This window comes from Pristiophorus japonicus, chromosome 2, assembly GCF_044704955.1.
Source record: "Pristiophorus japonicus isolate sPriJap1 chromosome 2, sPriJap1.hap1, whole genome shotgun sequence".
Classification (NCBI taxonomy): domain Eukaryota; kingdom Metazoa; phylum Chordata; class Chondrichthyes; family Pristiophoridae; genus Pristiophorus; species Pristiophorus japonicus.
In genome coordinates, this window is record NC_091978.1 from 175,386,141 (window position 1) to 175,409,567 (window position 23,427).

General features: G+C 43.6%; 1 protein-coding gene across 3 annotated transcripts in view; it reads left to right on the plus strand.

Annotated features, from left to right (window-relative positions):
- Positions 1–23,097, plus strand: part of rfc1 (replication factor C (activator 1) 1) — a 90,524-nt gene extending 67,427 nt beyond the window's left edge. For all 3 annotated transcript variants that reach the window (XM_070870432.1, XM_070870438.1, XM_070870433.1), the window contains 11 exons: positions 1,892–2,006; positions 2,126–2,214; positions 3,721–3,858; positions 4,441–4,536; positions 8,457–8,555; positions 9,062–9,216; positions 10,164–10,281; positions 19,527–19,672; positions 20,359–20,572; positions 20,791–20,985; positions 22,688–23,097. In XM_070870432.1, coding sequence (XP_070726533.1) covers positions 1,892–2,006; positions 2,126–2,214; positions 3,721–3,858; positions 4,441–4,536; positions 8,457–8,555; positions 9,062–9,216; positions 10,164–10,281; positions 19,527–19,672; positions 20,359–20,572; positions 20,791–20,985; positions 22,688–22,783 — 1,461 coding nt within the window. In that variant the 3' untranslated portion in view covers positions 22,784–23,097. The remainder of the gene's footprint in view (positions 1–1,891; positions 2,007–2,125; positions 2,215–3,720; positions 3,859–4,440; positions 4,537–8,456; positions 8,556–9,061; positions 9,217–10,163; positions 10,282–19,526; positions 19,673–20,358; positions 20,573–20,790; positions 20,986–22,687) is intronic.
- The last annotated feature ends 330 nt before the right edge of the window (positions 23,098–23,427 follow it).

Here is a 23,427-nt window from a genome sequence, read left to right on the forward strand (position 1 = left end):
AAGCGTTGATATCAATCTTCATGACCTATAAACTTGAATTTTGGAAATGATACAGGACCTGAGATTATTTTTCCCCCAGAGAAAGCATTATGATGATGGATTGTTTTGCATGAACAATTGGAGAAGATAATTCTGTTCACGTGGCACTGATTACCTGCAGATTTTACAGCTAGGTTTAAATAAAGAAGGCTGTTTGGCTCATTTGATCGGATTCTTCCAGAATACCAACCTTGTCCTCTCTGTATTGCAGCATCTATTTGTTTCATAAATGAGTCCAATGTCCTGGTGTGTCTCTTCCTGGAAAACCCATCCTAGCTATAGAGCCCACTCATTACTTCAATCTGTGCCCTCTTGTCTTTCTGCCCTGCTGCATAAGAAAGTACTATTTGGATTAATTTTCTCCATTCCCATTGAGTATGGTCTGTACCTTTTTTTTTTTATAAGGTGCCATCTGAGATGTGTCTTTACCCTAGTTTATCAAGTCGTTCCTCTTCCTTCGGACACTAGGAATCGGCCTCATTTCTCTCCTCTGCACTGCCTGTAAGGCCTGGATGGCTCCCTTGTTATGGTGTCCAGAAGTGTGCATAGCACTCCAGGTTTGACCTGACCAGACTAGTATCTTGCAGTGCATTCCCTCAAGTCCCGGTCCTATGCTTACCCTACCATACTCTTAGACACTCGTGCAGGCTGACAGTATTACCTATCTCAAGCCTTTGTAAATCTTTCATTAAGTATTCATATGAACACCATCGGTAATAAAAAAAAACACTGCTAAGATCTGCTGAGTTGAAGGCTTTTGAAACCTTTATGTGCCCAACCACTATAGTACTAGATGCTTGGACAATTTAACAACTTCATTATTTTACTTGGTACACTGCTATGATTCATAAAGAAGTAGAATTACAGTATTATTCATTGGTAAGAATCATAAAGTGACACATTCACGGGAGCTAATTTCTCAGAGCTGCATCCCTGTTTGCAAAGACATTTTGGTTAGTTGGGACAATGCAGGTTTTAAACACTGGAGCATATAATACATAAATCTAACCAAGAGCAAATGGGAAAAAATGAATATGATGATAAACACAATTCTCTTGATGGCAAAGTGTCCTTATCCAATGAGTTGAGCTATACAGATGGGTGTGGACAGAATATGACTGAGCAGTGATTCTTTCTTCAGTGAAATAGCCTGCCAACACTCCTGATCAAGTCTCACATCTAAAGAATGGCCCCTTGAGTGAGGCACTAGAGGATCATTGGAGTCTGTGGAATCTTACCCCAGCAAGGAGTAAATATATTTGAGGGGAGAACTTTGTGCAGAAAATGGACAAAGAAAGGGAGAAATTTGACAAACATTGCATTAGGATGTCCTGTTGTCGTCATTAACCATGGCTCTGCCTCATCAAATTGCTGTGACTTGAAACTCTAGTTATGAAATCTGAGATGAAACTGATTTCCGTATCCAAGGGAACAGTAAGCAATTGGGTTGTACATTGAATGCGCCCATCAAAACATATCTTTGCACACTCATCTCTCATAAAAAGCCTAATAATGAACTGAGTGGCTATAACACTAATGGAAGTCAATTTAGTTTCTTGCACTCAGCAAAACTGTTTTCTGTTTTGCTGCTTTTGTTCAGTTGGTAAGTTTGTTTCTGAATAGGGGAACTTACTTTCTCCTCGGTTCTTCAACTTAAATAAAGAACCCTACAATCTACAGGTCTCTAGATCCCAAGCTTGGTGTCACTTAACCCGTTTCTTTATTTGCTTTACCTTCTCTGACTTTGGTGTCCTTCAACAAGGGTCTTGGCCCTTCCTCTGGATTTTCTTTAAATAAATTTTAACAAAGAAAAAAAATTGACAACAAATTGTATTTTTTTTTTCCCTGGAAGGATATGGGGTACAGCTATGTTGAACTCAATGCCAGTGACACTCGCAGCAAGAACACATTGAAGGAAGTGATAGCAGAGTCGCTGAACAACACCAGTATCAAAGGATTCTATTGTGGTATGTGCAGATGGGTGTAGTGGGTTCAGATCAGTATTTGCCAGGACACTGCTGGTACGGTTTGAGAGTTGGTTGACAAGAATTTTTTTTATTACAAATTAATGCTTTCTTCTTTCCAGGAGCTTCATCATTAGTAAGCACCAAACACTTACTAATCATGGATGAGGTGGATGGTATGGCTGGTAATGAGGACAGGGGCGGGATTCAGGTAACACAGTTTGACTGCTTCATTTGATGTAGAGCATTGTTCATTTAAATAACATTTAACCAGGGAACTCAATCAAATACCACATCTTGTTTATGTTTGAGCACTGGGGTGGCTGTAGAAAGAGGAACTGTTGTTTATCATTATATTTGCAGGGCGCTGTTTCCAACAACACAGTTAGTATTTAGTGTGAACGCCAGTGACCCAGTGCAATCTTACTGATTTCCTGTAGTATTGACTGAGCTGGAGACTTCTATCCAGTAAAGTTGTTTTTGGAGTACAGATTTCTTTTTTTTTTAATCTCCCTGCCAATGTGCAATTGGTTCCTGAGAATCTCTTTGTTCTTGAGATGCGGTGACACTGGTAAGCCAGTTTTTATTGCCCATTCCTCATTGCCACGGTGGCATTCAGAGTCAACCACGTATGGGACTGGAGTGACACGTCGGCCAGACTGGGGAGGGGTGGCGATTCCCTTCCTGTTGGTGAACTAGTTGGATTTTACGATAATCCGCCATGGCCACTTTCTGGTGCTCGCTCACAAATGACCAGATTTGTTGAATTCACATTCGTACCATGATAGAATTTGAACTCCCGATCTCTGGGTAACTACTCCAGTACCATAACCACTGGGCTACCGCAGTAGTATTAGTCTTAATCTGGAAGAGAAATCTCTGGTTGGGAACTGGGGATGTTTGGGTGGGGGATAAGGAGTCTACATTCTGTGCTTAGTCTGCTGATCTTAGCTGAAGCAGCAGTTAAAGTGCAACAATTGGCTTCAGTACGCTCTGGGCTAAGATGAAGAAAATTAGCCAGAATTCCTACTCCTGATTCGTAACTAGTGATCACTCTTGGAGAGTTCTAATGATGACAGACTGTAAAAGACCCACTGGATCATCCAGCCTGACCCATACAACTGCAATACCTTGTGTATCTCAATATATATACTCCCCACCCAAAAGCCATGATATATCCTGGGAGAGGTGCAACACCAGATTAAAAACCCAGGACAATTAAAGGAAAAAAATCTGGAAAATTCCTGACCTAATTACAGTTGCATGTCTGGACCTGAAATGAGGACTGCCTTGGGATCAGTGGTGATGCTAACATTGACTGTCTAGGTGAAGAATGGCCCCTTGGGGGAGGTACCAGAGGGTGACTTAGCCAATGGAATCCTTAGAATCCTACCATGGAGGGGGAAACCAGGATACATAGAAAAATTATCCAGAAAACCATTTTCTCATCACGGTGGAATAAGATGCCAAAATGCCAGGTTTGGATACCACCTACTAATCTGAGCAGCACAGATCCACCTCATAGTAACAAAGGAAAACGATATGCTGTAATTATTGAGGTGTGACGTAATCCGACTGTCCGTCTGTGTAGGACCTGGATTAACATTCATGATTTCCTTCTCGGTTTTGTCACGAGGGCAGATTCAGAGTGGCTGTTCTAACCATCTTAACAGGAACTTGGGTGTGACATTGGATGTATTGTGTTTTTCTGTTTCAGGAACTGATTTCTCTCATTAAACAGACCAAGGTTCCTATAATCTGTATGTGTAATGACCGTAACCATCCCAAGATCCGTTCATTGGCCAATTACTGCTTCGACCTCCGCTTCCAGCGGCCTCGAGTTGAACAAATAAAGGTGGGGTTTCAATAGTTCTCCAGGTTTTGTTAAATGACTCCGCTCTGCTACTGTGTGGGTTCCTGGCTGTTTATATTTTAGTTTACTAGTCTCGCTGCCATGAAGGTAGCAACTATTACACAGTTTAGCCACCCAAGTATTGATCCTTTTGACGCATGAATTGTGTGTCCAATGTCACCCCACCCCCATTTTTCTGATTTTTGCCCTCGCTTGCCATGCTTGCAGAAGAGCTGGGTATAAGCTCTTTCATACATGCTCGGGTATAAATAGCAGGTGAGTGTAGTACTGAGAACTCATCACCGTTGTGTTCAGCGCGTCCAATTAAACTGCTGATTTTAGCACTTTGGAAAAGTAGAAGGGGTGACGATTGAAGAGGCTATTTTGTGAAGTAGAGTAAATTTGTGTTTTCCCCATGGGGACAAAAGCAGCATTATATTTTATAGCAACATATAACTCCCATCATCCACAAACACACCAATAAACGCGATTGAAAATAAAACTAACATCGTACGCTGTGCAATTTCTGTAGAAGAACTGATATTGACCCTTCAATGACTTCTGAAAGCGCCTCTCTCTTTTCAGGGTGCTATGATGACTGTTGCTTTTAAAGAAGGCTTGAAGATTCCCCCTCCAGCTATGAATGAAATTATACTTGCAGCCAATCAGGATATCAGACAGGTTAGTGATTGCAGTGATGATGTGACCCGAAATCTTGGCAGAGAGCTAAATTTGATGACTAAATGTTTGTAAGACCGTAAAATGAAATGTTAGAACTGTCAGTTTGCATGTATCTTCTCGTCACCTCAATAATGTAAAAATCTTTTACTAGACTTGTATCAAAATTAATGATACTAATTATCACCACTAAGTCCCTTTTAAGGTGCAGAATACGTTTTCCTACTCTTGGTTTTCAATATGATTTGACTTCTTAATACAGTGCATATTGCAGTTACAACAGTGGCTAAAACTTCATAACTTGTATCTTACAACTACTCCCAGAATTATCTGAAAATGGGAACAAAAATAAAAGAAAGGTATAGATAAGGCAAAGGCAGACAATTTTCTTCAAATAGGAGCTAGGGGTAGAGGACTGAGGATCATTGAGTTAGCTTGCACAGATGTAATTAGGAACATGGGAACAAGAGCAGGATATTCAGCCCTTCGAGCTGGTTCCGTCAGTTAGATCATAGCTAATCTACCCCAACTCCATTTAGAAACACAAACATAGAAAATAGGTGCAGGAGTAAGCCATTCGCCCCTTCGAGCCTGCACGACTATTCAATAAGATCATGGCTGATCATTCGCCTCAGTACCCCTTTCCTGCTTTCTCTCCATACCCCTTGATCCCTTTAGCCGTAAGGGCCCTCTTGAATATATCCAATGAACTTGCATCAACAACTCTCTGCGGTAGAGAATTCCACAGGTTAACAACTCTGAGTGAAGAATTTTCTCCTTATCTCGGTCCTAAATGGCTTACCCCTTATCTTTAGACTGTGACCCCTGGTTCTGGACTTTCCCAACATCAGGAACATTCTTCCTGCATCTAACCTGTCCAATCCCATCAGAATTTTATGTTTCTATGAGATCCCCTCTCATCCTTCTAAACTCCAGTGAATACAGGCCCAGTCTCTCCTCATATGTCAGTCCTGCCATCCCGGGAATCAGTCTGGTGAACCTTTGCTGCAATCCCTCAATAGCAAGAACATCCTTCCTCAGATTAGGAGACCAAAACTGAACACAATATTCCAGGTGTGGCCTCACCAAGGCCCTGTACAACTGCAGTAAGACCTCCCTGCTCCTGTACTCAAATCCCCTAGCCAACATGCCATTTGCCGTCTTCACCGCCTGCTGTACCTGCATGACAACTTTCAATGACTGACGTACCATGACACCCAGGTCTCGTTGCATCTCCCCTTTTCCTAATCTGCCGCCATTCAGATAATCTGTCTTTGTGTTTTTGCCACCAAAGTGGATAAACTCACATTTATCTACATTATACTGTATCTGTGATGCATATGCCTACTCATCTAACCTGTCCAAGTCACCCTGCAGCCTCTTAGCATCCTCCTCAGAGCTCACACTGCCACCCAGCTTAGTGTCATCTACAAACTTGGAAATATTACATGCAATTCCTTCATCTAAATCATTGATGTATATTGTAAATAGCTGGGATCCCAGCACTGAGCCCTGCAACACCCCACTAGTCACTGCCTGCCATTCTGAGAAGGATCCGTTTATCCCGACTCTCTGCTTCCTGTCTGCCAACCAGTTCTCTATCCACGTCAATACATTACCCCCAATACCATGTGCTTTAATTTTGCACACCAATCTCTTGTGTGGGACCTTGTCAAAAGCTTTTTGAAAGTCCAAATACACCACATCCACTTGTTCTCCCTTGTCCACTCTACCAGTTACATCCTCCCAAAATTCTAGAAGATTTGTCGAGCATGATTTTCCTTTCATAAATCCATGCTGACTTGGACCGATCCTGTCACTGCTTTCCAAATACACTGCTATTTTATCTTTAATAATTGATTCCAACATTTTCCCCACTACTGATGTCAGGCTAACCGGTCTATAATTCCCTGTTTTCTCTCTCCCTCCTCTTTTAAAAAGTGGTGTTACATTATCTACCCTCCAGTCCATAGGAACTGATCCAGAGTCGATAGATTGGTGATCATTTTCCAACAATGTATCCACTATTTCTAGGGCCACTTCCTTAAGTACTCTGGGATGCAGACTATCAGGCCCTGGGGATTTATCGGCCTTCAATCCCATCAATTTCCCTAACACCATTTCCTGACTAGGATTTCCTTCAGTTCCTCCTTCTCACTAGACCCTCGGACCCCTAGTATTTCCAGAAGTATTTGTTCAATTGGTCTGCCATTTCTTTGTTCCCCATTATAAATTCACCTGAATCTGAATGCAAGGGACCTATGTGTGTCTTCACTAATCTTTTTCTCTCCAAATATCTATAGAAGCTTTTGCAGTCAGTTTTTATGTTCCCAGCAAGCTTCCTCTCAGACTCTCTTTTCCCCCTCCTAATTAAACCCTTTGTCCTCCTCTGCTGAATTCTAAATTTCTCCCAGTCCTTAGATTTGCTGCTTTTTCTGACCAATTTATATGCCTCTTCCTTGGATTTAACACTATCCTTAATTTCCCTTGTTAGCCATGGTTGAGCCACCTTCCCCATTTTATTTTTACTCCAGACAGGGATGTACGATTGTTGAAGTTCATCCATGTGATCTTTAAATGTTTGCCATTGCCTATCCACCGTCAACCCTTTAAGTAGCATTCGCCAGTCTATTCTAGACAATTCACGTCTCATACCATCGAAGTTACCTTTCCTTAAGTTCAGGACACTAGTCTCTGAATTAACTGTCACTCTCCAACTTAATAAAGAATTCTACCATATTATGGTCACTCTTCCCCAAGGGGCCTCTCACAACAAGATTGCTAATTAGTCCTTTCTCATCTGCCTTTGCTCTGTATCCCTTGATACGTTTACCTAACAAAAATCTATCGATCTCTGTCTTGAAAGCTTCAATTGTCCTTGGAGCCACAGCCTTTTGAGTCAGTCCCAGATTTTTACCACCCTTTGTGTGGAAAAGTGCTTCCTAATTTCACTCAATGGCATAGCTCTAATTATAAGATTATGTCCCCTTGTTCTAGATTCCTGCACCAGAGGAAATACTTTCTCGATATCGAACCTATCAAATTGTTAATATTTTAAACACCTCGATCAGACCACCCCTCAAATCTTCTGTGCTCAAGGCAATACAAGTCAAGTTTATGCAACCTGTCCCCATAATTTAACCCTCTAAGCCCCGGTATCATTCTGGTGAACCTGTGATGCACCCCTCCATGGCTAATATACTCATTCTGAGGTGCGGTGGTCAAACTGAATGCAGTAATCAAGATGGGGTCTGACCAAGGCTTTGTACAACTGAATCATGACTTTCTCATTTTTATTCCATCCCCCTTGAGATGAATTCCATTAGCCATTTTGATTACTTTTTGTGATTTGTGTACCTGGACATCCAAATCTCGTTGCTCCTCTAACAGTGCAAACTCCTTGGCACTATCCAGTACCGGGAATTAATTTTAATTAATTTACTTCCCTTGTTTCCCAGTATTACTTTACAGCAAGCCTTTGAATATAGAGTCTCTTCAATTGTGAGAGGGACCTACACTCGTTGCTCACGAGTATCTTGGTCAACCTGCACTTGTTTCATCAGTTAATTTTTCAGCTTCAACAAAAGTTTAAATAACATTGGTAATAATGTCATCAGATTTTTAAAAAACTTGAATGGTAAGGCCCTACAATGGACATATTGTTGGGTATTTGTTGGAAAGTACTCCACCACTTTTTCCTCTTACATTTTAAACAAAATCGTGCCAGATGTTGGGGGCGGGAGAAGAAAATAATTCCAAAGTCCTCAGTATGCAGTTTCTATTCTGGAACAGGGCCCTTGAGCTGTTGTGGTCTTGTACTTTGCCATCTGCCCACCAACCCAGCCTGAGTCCTACATGTTCATAAACTCTATTATTGACCTTGTATTTTGAAGCTGTATGCCTTTCTTTCCCATGCTTTCTAGGTTCTGCATAATCTCAGTATGTGGTGTGCAGAAAACAAGACTCTGACTTACGATCAGGCCAAAATCAATGGCAGCCAGACCAGGAAAGATATTAAACTGGTGAGGACATCATTTAGACAATAATTTATTCTTTATTGTTGAACATATTGTAGGAATAGAATTCTTGTATAATTTGTGGAGTTTTGGACTTCCCGTCAAACGCAAGAATTTGTATCTCAGCGCTGACTGATTTGCTCTTGGTGTAATTTGGTAACCTTTAGAATTGTCTTTTGGTGAATTTTCTGGTCAAGGGTGGGGAATGTTGGTGCTGGGAAGTGGATCACATTCCCATTTAGGACATCCAGCATTAGTATCAAGTACTCCCAGGAAAAACTACGAAGGGGAAAAGGGATATAAATACAAATTAAGTATTTGGGGAAAATCACATTGTTCTCTCCTTAGTGTTATATTTGAGTATTATTTGTGACTATTAATATTTTGAGCAAGACATGAATCTTGATTTTTTTTTTTTAAAAGACCTTTTGGATATTCCATTAGATAAACAGACCATTTTACTTATTTACAAAATAACACCTATATAAAACAGTGATACCTCCTGATTTCAGGGTCCCTTTGATATTGTGAGAAAAGTGTTTGCTGCTGGGGAGGAAACAGCCCATATGAGTCTGATAGACAAGTCAGACCTCTTCTTTCATGATTACTCAATAGCACCACTTTTTGTGCAAGAGAACTACTTGCATGTGAAGCCAGCGGCTGCTGGGTAAGTAGCAGAGTATATTCCCCATGTCCTGTAGTATTACATTTTGTGTAATATCTTTTGGAATGTATTTCCGTCTTTGAATTTAAATGTTTCTGTACAAAAAGATTGAAATAAGGTTGGGGTGAGTGTGTGTTCTCTGATCTGGTGATGCCATTGTTAGTTTATTAGTAATGTGTCCAAATGACTTCATCGAGGACTATTAAGCCATTCTGGGTTCAATATGACAATTGATGATTACCTGTTGACTTGAAGTAATTTGGTAACGAAACCTTTCAACTGCTGCCTAAGGTTAAAACCAGGTGATTCAGCAGTAGACCAGTAGATTGTTGTAAAGGGTAATGTCACGGCAGAGATAGTTTCACCGGAAACTGCCCAAGAGAGTGCAGAGCACAATTTTTAAATTATATATAGAACTTTTAAGGTGTGTGGTTATATAGCAGGTCCTTGAATCCCTTTGACTTCACATAGCCATGATGATGATATCTCACTTGGACAAATTGCATAAAGTTTATATATCATTAATATTTACATAATGTACAGTCCTTCCATAGTGATGCCACAAGCTGGAGTTTTCCACAGCACAGCGACATGTAACTTAGGGCATCAGGCAGTGGGTTGTGTTGGAATAAATGACTGACTAGAATTCACCATTTTTGTTAAATGGACTCTCCTTTTAATAGTTATACATTTGCACAGAATGAACCTTAAAATCGCAATACTGAATGCCAGTTTTGAATATTTGTGTCTAAACACTTTCATCCTGTAGGTTAGACAGTTGCTGAGTTTAATTGCTTTCATTGTTTGAATCTCTTTTTATAAACTGTCGATCTGCTTGTTCAAGGCTGTCTTTCCCCAGTATCTTTCATTTGTTGCTCATTACATGATGAGTGTAGTCTCTGAATCCCACTGCACTTGCAGCTGTTATTTGTGCTGTGCTTATGATTCAGAACGAACCTGAGGAAGCACCTAATGCTGTTGAGTAAGACAGCAGAAAGTATCTGTGATGGGGATCTTGTTGATAAACGAATCCGTTCTCTGCAGACGTGGAACCTACTCCCAACTCAGGTCAGTGCTGGTGTGAGGTGTCCTGTGTTGATTAGGAAGGCATTCTCTCATTCTTTCCTGTTGCTTTGTATATCTGTTGATCCCAAAATGTGCCTCTGTTGAATTGTTTGAAATAACTTTGTTTCACAAGTTCTAGAATTGCGGTTTGAAGTTAGTTTCCATAGTTGCAGGCTACTTTGCAAGTAACTAAGAATAAACCAATTTATTTATAATGCAGTATGTCAGTTTAGCTCTATTGGATACTATTAATGAATAAAAAGAATGTGGGTTCAAGGCCCACTCCAGGCCAGAAGTTTATAATCCAGCCTGACACTTCAGGCTGGATTTTAGGGTGGTTTGCAAGCGGGTTTTCATCACGTTTTGACCCTCCGCCAGTGAAAACCCAGTTGCTAAGCCTGGTCGCGATCCTTGGTTCCTTGTTTGCGGCCACGCTTGGAAGCACCGCTGGGGAGAGCTGTGCCGGACATGTAACTACTCGAATTGTGTTACCGTCTTGAGCTTCGGCACTCACCCGGACCCGTATGCTGCGCCCAGAACACCGCCAGGTAAAACCTAGCGGTGCAGCCCTGCCAGCAGCAGTAAGTTGGAAAACCTGAAAAAAAGGTAAATTATCAAGTTTTTTTTTTTTTTGCAGCGATTTGTTATGGTATTATGGTAAGGGTCTTGGCAATGAGTCTTGAATGTTTTCTTGGATTTTTTTTCTCCTTCCCCTCCTCCTCCCCTCCCCCCAGGCCCCTCTTGAGCGCTCCTGGCCCTGCACTAAAGTTGGCGAGGATCGCGTTTTTGAGCTGCGAATATTTGTGCGATGCCTCCCTTTGCGATGCAGACACCAAGTACCGAAAGTTAGGCCTTAAATTGGTAACGCAGCGAAAATGGTAATTTTCACGTCGCTTACGTTTTCGCCCAAAATCCAGCCGTTGGTGCAGTACCGAGGGAGTGAATGCTGCATAATTAGAGCTGCTGTCTTTTGGCTGAGATGTTAAACTCATTATTCTTCTTCAAGGACATGTGAAATAAAATTCCATACAGCTATTCAAATAAGCGCAGAGAGTTATATGTAATGTCCTGGACAGCATTTCTCCCTTAACCAACAGCATTAAAAAACAGATTAGCTGGTCACTCATCTTATTTGCTATTTAAAGAAGACCAGAGGTCCATTTTGTGGAAGGAGAGGTCAGAGTGACCACAACCATTGTGCACACCATGTGCTCGACAGGGACTCCGGTGTTGAGTGGGGCCAGCAGCTGGGGGGAAGGCCAGAGCGTTGCTGGAGGATGAGAGGCCTCGTTGGAAGAAGGGAGGCCCGGTTGCTGTTGGAAAAAGGGAGGCCCGGTTGTGTCTCACCTCCTTCCACAAAATGGACGTCTGACCTTCCCAATGCCTGCCCCCAACCAGGCCTCGAATCTCTTACCATCTCACCGAAAGGCGCTGCTCAGCGCCAAGCTTACGGCCCACATTTTGATGTAAGCAATTAAGCTCATACAGCAGTGCCTGGTCTCCAGTCGTCTTGGACCTCCTTGCCACTGGACCAAGACCGTGCTCAGTTAAGCCCTTGTGGTAGCTGGTGTGCAACGGCCATCCTATGTTAAAAGAACTCACGCACAGGCACCTTCCACCTTTCAATATGAAGTTTGGGACCTGAAACGTCAGGACAACTCCAACAGCAACAGGCCGGAATGCCGCACCGCCATAATTGCCCGAGAACTTAGCCACTTTGATGTCGACATCACCACCCTAAGCGAGACCCGGTGGGCAGGGGAAGGTCAGCTCAAGGAACAAGGTGGAGGCTACACCACCTTCTGGAAAGGCAAACCAGAGGAAGAACGCCGCCTTCACGGAGTCGGGTTTCGCTATCAAGAACAAGCTGGTCGGCCGCCTCAAATCGTGGGATTAGCGAACGTCTCATGACTCTTCGACTCACCCTATCCTGGAACCAGTGCGCCAGTCATCAGTACACCCCAACACTCGATGCAACAGATGAGACCAAAGAGAGTTTTTACTCCAGCCTCAAAATCCCTGTCCCGCGTCCCTAAGGACGACAAACTGATCCTCCTCGGCAACTTCAACACCAGGGTCGGCAAGGACACAGACCTCTGGGGAGGTGTGATTGACAGAGGGGGCGTAGGGAAAACCAACTCCAGCGGTATCCTGCTCCTGACAAAATGTCTAGAACCTTGTCATCGCTAACACCTTGTTCCGCCAGAGGGACAAGTACAAGGAATCGTGTCAACAATCCTGCTCCAAATGCTGGCACCTGCTCGACTAAGTCATCGTTCGAGCCAGAGATCGCAAGGATGTGCGCATCACCCGCGCCATGACAAGAGCTGATGACTGCTGGACAGACCACTGCCTAATCCGTTCCATTATCAACATCAACATAGCCCCAAAGCAGCGACGGCAGCAGAAGCAGTGCCACAAAAAAAATCAATGCCGGGGCACTCAAAGACTCAGCTAAGAGAGCCCTATACAGCCAGCGTCCTATACAGTCATTGCTAACCTTACGACCCTTGATGATCCTGAGACGCAGAATGCCCACATCGCTTGATCTGCCCTCCAGGCCACCATAACCAGTGCTTGCAAAGAGACGCTCGGTCACTCAACCAGGAAACACCAGGACTGGTTTGATGAGAATGATCAGGAGATCCAAGTGCTAATAGATCGCAAGCGCAGGGCATTTCTGAGACTTAAACAACAACCCAACTCGGGAGCAGCATTAAGGCTGAAGTCCAACAAAAAACCCGGGACCTAAAGAACAGGTGGTGGATGGAGAAAGCAAAGGAGATTCAGGAGCTGCCAGACAGCATGATGTGCGAGGATTCTTCACCGCAGTCAAGGCCACCTATGGTCCAAGCACCCAAGGCCCCACCCCACTGCTGGCCAAGAACAGGGAGACACTCAAGAACACCGAGGCAGTCAGGACCCGCTGGAAGGAGTACTTCGAAAATGATCTCAATCGAGACTCTGCTTTTGACACGTGTCATCGACTCCATCCCGCAACATGTGACCCGCCACCATTTCAGCAAAACTCCAGCCCTGCACAAGGTAGAAAGGCCATCCGCCAGCTCAAGAACAACAAGGCAAAGGGGCGGATGGCATCCTCGCTGAGGCACTAAAGTATGGCGGAGAGGCATTATTGGCACAAATGCATGACCTCCTCTCATCTGGAAGGAGGAGAGCATGCCAGGAGATCTGAGATGCAGTGATCGTCACCATCTTTAAAAAAGGGGACAAGTCTGACTGCAGCAACTACAGAGGAATCTCCGTTATCAGCCACTGGGAAAATCGTCGCTAGAATCCTCCTCCATCGTCTTCTCCCTGGGGCTGAGGTGTTCCTCCCGGAGTCACCGTGTGGATTCTGTCCACTATGGGGTACAACGGACATGATCTTTACGGCTGCAAAAAAATTGCAAAGAACAGCACCAACCCTTGTACATGGCCGTCTTGGGCCTTACAAAGGCCTTTGACATTGTCAACCCCGAGGGACTATGGAGTGTCTTCCGTTTCGGCTGCCCCCAAAAGTTTGTCACTATCCTTCGCCTGCTCCACGACGACATACAAGCCGTGATCCTGACCAACTGATCCACCACAGACCCAATCCATGTCCGGACTGGGGTCAAGCAGGGCTGCGTGATCGCGCCAACCCTCTTCTCGATCTTCCTGGCTGCAATGCTCCACCTCGCACTAAACAAGCTCCTCGCTGGAGTGTAACTAAACTACAGAACCAGTGGGAACCTGTTCAACCTTCGTCATCTCCAGACCAGATCCAAGACCGTCCCAACCTCTGTCGTTGAACTACGGTATGCGGACGACGCTGGTGTCTGCCCACATTCAGAGACTGAACTCTTGAGTCATAGTCAACATCTTCACTGAGGCATACGAAAGCATGGGCCTTACAGTAAACATCCGTAAGACAAAGGTCCTCAACCAACCTGACCCCGCCCCACAGCACTGCCCCCCCCCAGTCATCAAGATCCACGACATGGCCCTGGACAATGTGGACCACTTTCCATACCTCGGGAACCTATCATCAGCAAGGGCAGACCTCGACATCGAGGTTCCACACCGCCTCCAGTGTGCCAGTGCAGCCTTCGACCATCTGAGGAAGAGTGTTCGAAGATCAGACCCTCAAATCTGCCACCAAGCTCATGGTCGACAGAGCTATAGTGATACCTGCCCTCCTGTATGGCTCGGACATGGACCATGTACAGTAGACACCTCAAATCGCTGGAGAAATACCACCAACTATGTCTCTGCAAGATCCTGCAAGTCTCCTGGGAGACAGACACACCAACGTTAGCGTCCTCGACCAGGCCAACATACCCAGCATCGAAGCACTGACCAGTTGCGTTGGGTGGGCCACATTTTTCGCATGCCTGACACAAGACTCCCAAAGCAAACGCTCTACTCGGAATTCCTACATGGCAAACGAGTCCCAGGTGGGCAGAGGAAACGTTTCAAGGACACCCTCAAAGCCTTCTTAATAAAATGCAACATTCCCACCAACAGCTGGGAGTCCCTGGCTGAAGACCGCCCTAAGTGGAGGAAGAGCATCCGGGAGGGCGCTGAGCACCTCTAGTCTCGTCGCCGAGAGCATGCAGAAAACAAGCGCAGGCAGTGGAAGGAGCGTGCGGCAAACCTGTGACAGAGACTGTTCAGTCACCTAAGAACTCATTTTTAAGAGTGGAAGCACGTCTTCCTCGATTTCGAGGGACTGCCTATGATGATGATTATAGAACCTTGATATATACATATTAGATGTTTTTCCCTACAGAACAGCAGTGTCTATACTCCAACAGTAATTCATTAGATAGGAAATGTTTTACATAAGTGCAAATTCTTTCTTTCAAATTAAGTTTAGACCAGTTTAGATTTAACCTTAAACAAAGTAAGTATGATGATATTCTGCTTCATGTCCATTGGACTAAATCAATTCAGGCCGGGCATAAATAAATCTTTATCCAACCCACTCACTTCTTGGCTTGCTACCTTGACCTATGCAATGCTGAATATGTTACTTATTTGGCTTGGTTGGCCCTATTCTATGCAAGAAGATTTCAATCTACCTTTTCCTGACTTGCTGTTTGTGAGATCTTGCTGTGTTCAAATGGCTGCTGATTTTGTCTAAATATTTGCTGCACTTGAAAGTAATTAATTAGATGGGAAGACTTTAAGACAGTAATGTAGTGTGTCCTGTATTACAGGTTTTATAATGGAGAGGAATGTAATGCTATCATTTCACTGCATCAGTTTTAACTAATTTTCTAAGCCGTTACAAAAAAATTGCATGTTGTGATGGCTAATTTGCTGCTATATTTTTAATAGTCACTGGATATGCATTATTCAGTTTGTGTATTCAAATTAGAGAATAGATAGTTCTGTTTGCTTGTAGACTTTGCATTGTATTTCTTGTGAGAAGGCCTTGGATAAGTTGCACAAATCTGTGGTAATTGTCAATTGTATTGTTTTGTGATAATTGTGAATTTTGTACTTGGAATCATAGAATGTTTGTTATAGTACAAAAGGATGCAATTCGGCCCACTGGAGCTATACCAACTTTAGAGCTATCCAATTAATCCTGCTCCTCTGCCTATTCCCCACAAGCCTTTATTTTTTTTACATTTTTTCAAATATTTATCCATTTTCCATTAAAAGCTATTATGGATTGGTGACCATTTTGAGGGCCTGGTCTTCAAACACACTTTTCCTCAGGCTGCACTGGCGCACTGGAGGTGGTGTTGGATCTCGTGGTCAATGCCTGCTCTTGTTGATAGGAGGCTCCCGAGCTGAGCTCCTCGAGTCTCGTCGCCGAGAGCATGTAGAAATCAAGCGCAGGCAGCGGAGTGTGCGGCAAACCAGTCCCACCCACCCCCTTCCTTCAACGACTATCTGCCCCACCTGTGACAGAGACTGTGGCTCTCGTATTGGACTGTTCAGCCACCTAAGAACTCACTTCAGGAGTGGAAGCAAGCCTTCCTCGATTCCGAAGGACTGCCGATGATGATGATCATGATGGATTCTACATCCACTCCTTTTTCTGGTTGGGCATTCAATATCATAACAACCTTCTGGGTTTATAAAACAAAAGCTCTCCAAACTTCCCTTCATTTTTCTGATGCCGATTTTAAATTTATCCCATCTAATAACTGACCAATGGAAATAGAGTTCCCTAACTCTCGTCAAAACCCCTCAGAATTTTGAGCAACTCCATCAGATCTCATCTTAACCTTCTCTATAATGAAAAATGGTCCCTTTTTTCTATTTTCACAATTAAAGCCTCTCAGTCCTGATAGTGTCTTAGTAAATACCTTCTGCGCATTCGCTATGGCATTGCTATCCTTCCTAAAATAGGGCACAATAATCTTAACTGCAATGTAGCCAATGATCTTTTATAGATTTAGCATAACATCTTTACTTTTGTACTGTAAACCCCTATTTATAAAACCAATGCTTTTTTACATTATCACTTTTTCCTCGTCACTTGTCCTGATTTGTCATACGTCTTCTGTTTTACTCAAGTTTTTTTTTACCATTTAGTGTGTTTCCTTCCCTCCCCCCTCCCAAAATGGTCCCAACACTGACCCTGGGCGCACACCACTGTTTATATCCCTCCAGTCTGAAAATCTAATATCAACCACAACTGTTTTCTGTCCTTTCACCAATTTCCCATCCATGCTGCTTTGTTCCCTTTAATATCATTTGTATTAAATTTACCAACCAGCCTCCCATGCAGCAACATGACACCTGCCTTTGCAGATCTGTATACAGAACATCCACTGTATTTTCTTTTATCATTTCACTCTGGTTATTTCCTTAAACAAATTAACTTGCCTTTTACAAATCTTTGCTGGCTTTCCTTAATTTACCACTGTCTCTAAGTGAGTAGTAATTTTATTCTGTATCATGGTAGCTAGCAGTTTACTCATTATCGATGTTATGCATAAATATGACTGTTTATAGTTACCAGCTTACCACTCCCACTAGTCCCTGTTCAATCTCTTTTTTAAAAAAATCTGGTTTCTGTCCTGCGCACAGCATGGAGACCACTTTAGTCAGTCACCAACGATATCCTCTGTGACTGTGACCATGGAGCGCATATTCTTTGACTTTTCTGTAGTATTCAACAATGTCAAACATACCATGCTTCTCCACTGTCTCTCCTTTATGCTCCGCCTCAGCGAGACTGCCTTTGTTTGGTTCCAATCTTTTTGCTGGAAACTATTTTATACTGCCCCATGAAAGCCTGAGTGGGAAGGCCCGGAATTGCGTATTAGCCAGTCTATGCACCTGTCTGCCTGCATTCGGACGCAAACATGTAGAAGCATAAATAGTTTCTGCTTATTTAGCAGCCCAGAGCAGGAGGTGCCCAATCTGATGAAAGCTTGCGGCACCCATGAGAACGTGGAGCTTCCATAGAACTGGCCTCCTTTTTATATATCCCATTTTTGTTCCCGCCCTCCTCGAGGGGAAAGACCTGACCTAGGAGCTGCACCTTTTTGCAGTGAACTTGGCAAAGTGCGGGGTCAATCTTATTTCCCACCACTCTGCGACGGTGCCGGTTGGTTTTCCCGTGCACAGCACCAAGGTGCCACCAGAATCCCTGTTTCCTGAATTGTAATTATTAGCTATCTGTGCAGAAATTTTGATTCTACAACTACACGAGTAAGATAAAGTCAAGCATTAAAAACCAGAATACTAACTGCAAAAAGAACCTGGTCAGATTACTAATGGAACAAAGTCAAAGAATGAAATAGGCAAGCACTAGATTGAAGGATTGGTTACAAATTTGAAGATGGTTTTTTAAAGAACTGTATAATAAGTGTACTGATGTACACGATGAGCTCTATGGGCTCAAGTTTCGGCCTGAGTTGCTCCTATTTTTTTGGAGCAACTAGTTTAGCATGGAGCATGTTAGAAATTGCAATTCTCAGCATTTAGTTTGCTCCAGTTCTAGTCAGTTAGAATAGTTTCATTTTAGAACGATTTTTTTAAAAAAGGGGACGTGTCCAGCCACTTACGCCTGTTTTGCAAGTTTAGGCAGTGAAAACTTACTCCAAACTAATTTAGAATTGAGTAAGTGTAGATTTTTATACACTCAGAAAAAGCTTGCCTACACTTTTATAAATCAGGCGTAGGGAACGAAAGATAGGTGGGGGTGAGGGAAGTTTACAAACATTAAACACTTCACTTTTACAAATAAAGAGCCATCATCAATAATAAATAAATCAATTAAAAGAAAATTAAAAAAAAATATTTTTAAAAAATCAATCAATAAATTATTTCTACTCGCCTACTGCAGCAACGGGAGCCCTCCAACAGCGGGGTTTTCGACAGCGAGGGAGGGGGAGGGGAAGAGGCTGAACGGGCCGCTGCCAATTCGGGTGGGGCCCGCCCCCAAGCAAGATGCCAGGCAGGCCCTGCCGACGACATTGGGCGGGGGGGGCTGAACGGGCCGCCGCCGACACTTCGGGCGGGGCCTTGCCCCCAGCGAGATGCCGGACGGGCGGGCCCCGCCGCCGCCGACTGAGCTGGGGAGGGTGGAGAAGAAGGAGGAGGGGGCGCGGAGGAGAGAGAGACAGAAGAGGTGGGGGAGGGAGCTGAACGGGAGGGAGGTCCAGTCCGATCTTCACCTGGTGAGCCCATTCGGCCCTCGCGCCCTCGGGGGCCTGGAGCTACTGCACTCTAGCGCGCATGTGCAGAGGTCCCGGCACTGTTTTCAGCGCCGGGACCTGGCTCAGCCCCCGACCCCTTGTGCTGCACCACGCCGAGCACCAAGACGTTCTGAGGAGACCGGAGAATCACAAGGTAAGTTTTTGACGCCCTTTTTCTTCCAGAAAGTGGACGCACCTTATCGAGATGCGTCGTTTTTCCAGAGGGCGTTAACTTGTGCCCTGTATCTCCTGATTATATTTTTGATTGCAATTTCAAGGCAGTTTGGTGCTTGCCTCATTGACTGAGGCCTAGCTCTGCCTGTCAGTTACATTCGTTGCAATCTGAGTGTTATTGGTTGTCGGTTGGAACAAAATGTGATAAAGGGAAACTGAGCAAATTCAGCCTGCCTTGCTTGAATTGTACCTGCTGTGTTGGTAGGTCAGAAAATAAGAGAAATCTAACCGAGCATTCCAAGCTCCTGGGTTGTGACCAGTGGAGGGGGCTGGGTATGAATTAAGGATGATAGTGAAAATATAGTGAATGTTGAAATGAATTTCTGCTGCAGACTGTTGAAGTCTTGCTGTCTTGCTTTTCAGGCTATTTATGCTAGTGTGATCCCTGGCGAGTTGATGAGAGGTTACATGTCGCACTTTCCAAGTTTTCCGAGTTGGTTTGGAAAATTTTCATCCACTGGCAAGCACGATCGTATCATACAAGAACTTACCAGGCACATGTGCCTAAGGTATGGGGGATGTGATTTCAGCAAAGCAGCCACTTCTGTAGTATTCATGGTCCCTTTTGTTTAAAAGGGACCTCATTGTAAGGATCTCCTAATAGCTTAATGGGAAGTATGATGCTGAGCTATACATATCCAAAAGAGCGAGGTTCAATTGGCACCTCTAGCTATGGAGGTAGGATGGGGCGGGTGGAAATCAACCAGAATTGTCAATCCTGATGACTATAAGTCACCTCTGTTAGAAAAAGGCCGGGTGTGGACATCGGGTCAGAATGGATCGATTTGTAATGCTTCGGTGGAGGGATAGCCAGTCAGCGCTCAGGGTCTAGGTTCACACACAAAAAATGGTAACTTGGGGTAGGTACTGGCCAAATACTGCGCTAGTATAGCCCAATGTTGAGTCAGTGCTTTGAATGGGGAGTGGGAGAAGCTAAGGAGGGTGTGTATGCAGCTTCAGGGGAGTGACACACTCCAGTGTTGGTCAGCTCAGTGCTTGGTGGCTTCTAGTGCTCCCTGTTAATTGGTGCGGAGTCCGTATTTGTAGCTAATCCTGTGAGCTGACCAGCCAGGGAAGAATACTGATGGTTCATCAAGATACCAAATTCGGATGAAGACGGCTTTTTAATTGTTCTGCATTTGTTGATCTTTCTTCAACCTCTCACATCTATACTTGTTTTTAAAACTGACAAAAGGACACACGCCAGTAAGCAGGCCGTTAACCTGGATTATCTTCCTTACCTGCGGGACACTCTGGTGCAGCCTCTGACACTTCAGGGAACAAATGGTGTTCAAGAGGCAGTTGAAACGATGAACGCGTATTATCTGATGAAAGAGGATGTGGATTGCATCATGGAGATCAGCAGCTGGGGTGGTCGAGCCGACCCTTTCTCTAAACTAGACCCGAAGGTAACTCCAAACCCCTTTCTGCTGCTCACACGTTATTGCAGTCTGTTTCTAGTGAAACTGAATTTGATGCTTATTCCAAGTCTAAGCTAAATTCATATCTGACACACACTCGGTATTGTTAAACTTCTCTGCTGTAGTAGATCCAATAGTCTGTGTAATCCTTACCCTTATAGATTACTTACAGCATCTCAAACCTCACCCCCCCCCCGCCCCTTCAGGTGAAAGCTGCATTTACTCGGACCTATAACCGAGAGACTCACATGACCCCCTATGCACTGCAAGCTGTAAAGAAATTGAAACGTGGAAGTGCAGCTGGATCGTCGCTAGACTCTGAGCTTAATGACGAATTACAGATAGAGGATGCACAACCAGATGAGGCTGAGGATAACCTGGAATTAGATGGAATGATTAAGGTAGGATCACATCTTTCACTTAATGTTTCTTTTTGAAACCACTTAAGGCACAGTAAAATGATTTGAAGTAAAATATTGACTGAAGAATTTTACCTGGGACTGCTTGATGTTTAAAATTGCGGAACCAAATGAAGTCGCTCTGTAAAGAAGGATTGATGTGGAAGAGCAGTGGCATAAATAGGATGCTTTGTGAAAGTGCAAGTGAAAGAGGGCCGCCTTTGTTCCTCTGCTCTCGACCCAGCTGTAGAAAGTTCGTACTGGACCTGAGTAGTTTGAGCATTTTAAAGATGATTTTATTTTGCACTAAGACCGGTCCTAGTGGCAGCCAAACTGCATCCTAAAAGTAATCCTCCCACGGTCAGGAAGATACATTTTTAACCGTAGAGGTTTACAGTATAGAACAAAGCCATTTAGCCCATGTCGGTGCAGGCTCTTTGCAACACAAAACTATTAATGTCCTGTTCTCTCCCCATGACTGCTGAATCTTCCTCTACTTCAAATGTTTATTTACTCTTCCTTTTAAAAGAAGCAATGGTTTCTGCTCCAACCACTCCCTGTGGCAAAGCAATCCAAACTCCAGCAACTCGCTGATTAAAGAAACTTCTCCTCACACTTTTGCTGACACTTTTAAATTGATGGCCTCTCATCACTGACTCCCCAACGGCAGAAATAATCTGTCCCCATCAAATCCTCCATTAACTCTCCCCTTGGCCTTCCCACTCCCAGTGGTAGTACCAGTATCTTAAGTCTCTCCTCATAATTATAGTTTCTAATCCTGATATTTTGAGCCTGGTCTTCCTGACCATAGAAATTTGAAATGCAGCCAGCTGTGCATGTTGGGAATCTGCTCCACTAGCACAGAAAAGAAGCCATGTAATATCCTGAGAATGGCTGAGGATTGTTTGTGTATTCTGAAAGGTATGGGCCCACTGCTGTTTGGGGTATTGAGTCTGAGTAGATCTATGGTATTTAGAAGGAGGGCAATGTTTACTAGATGAACAGTGTACCTTTAAATACTTTGTTTTATTGAAAGGGATTTTGGACTTTTCTGAGGTTGTAAGCATCTGTTTGTGGGGCAGTGTTAGATTGAATAGTGGAGATATAAGAATGGATGAATATTCTGCAAAAATTTTTCTCAATTATCTTTGGAAACCGGGAGTACTGTGCAGAACTTTCCTCGGGTAATTTTAGGAGTGGGGTAGAGTCCATGGTCAGATATATTGAATTTTTAAAAAACACTATGCATTCACAGGATGTGGATGTCGCCGACAAGGCCAGCATTTATTTCCCATCTCTAATTGCCCTCGAGAAGGTGGTGGTGAGCTGCCGCCTTGAATACAACCGAGTGGCTTGCTGGGGCAGTTAAGAGTCAACCACAGAGCTGTGGGTCTGGAGTCGCAGATAGGCCAGGCATTAGTGAACTAGTTGGGTTTTTATGACATTTCGGTAATTTCATGGTCACTAGCTTTTTATTCCAGATTTATTTAATTGAATTTAAATTCTCCAGCTGCTTTGGTGGGATTTGAACTCTTGTCTCTGGATTATTAGTCCAGTAACATAACCACTATACCACCGTGTCACTGGAAGGAGCAGGTTTGAGGGGCTGAATGACCTTTTCTCATTTCCTGCTTTGTTACGGTTGTTTTATTTCTGTGTAATCCTTTCATGGTTAAGATTCCTTATAAATTGTTTTTCTTTTCAGCCAAAGAGGTCTAAAGCATCAAAGAGCAGAAAAGAAGAAAAAATAACACAGCAGAAAGGAAGAAATGATAAGGGGAAACGAAAGGCAAAGAAGTGATAGTGCCTAGAGATCAGCTGCTTTTTCACTGGCTGTTGCTCTGCTGAAAATAGGACTGCAGAGACCAGGCTGTGAATACCTGGTGCTCAATATGACCATTCATTCCAGAGCGCAGTTTCTTTTGGATTCTTAAATTTTATTTACTGTCTTTACTCACTGAAGTAGAGCTGTGTGCGAGAATTATTCACTGTATATATGCAATACAAAAAAACTACGCTTTGGGTATTTTTTGAAACTGTACATTAACAAAATGTGGCGCAGGTTCCTTTTTTTTTTGAATAAAGTAATTTTTGCAGTCTTATCTGCACCAGGAAGGCGAGCCCTGTGTTACTTTCCTGTGCAGACATAACTACAAACTGCTGAGAAAGGATTTAAGGATTAGCTGGACTATTCCCTGCAGTGGCCTCTCTTGAGCTTTGAGTCCTGCGCATCGGAATCTGTACAAGCATTGTCATGTTTTTGCTGTGCCGTGCTTGGAGCTAGTTTGCCCCTAGGTGACCAAAGCAATACCAGTGTGGTGAAGTCATGTTTCCAGCCTGGCACCCATCATCCCTTCCCCCACAAACAATTCAAACTCACAGTTCTGCACTTTATATTTGAGAGGCCATAAATAGTCTCGTAGGTCTCTGTTACAATCACAGAAA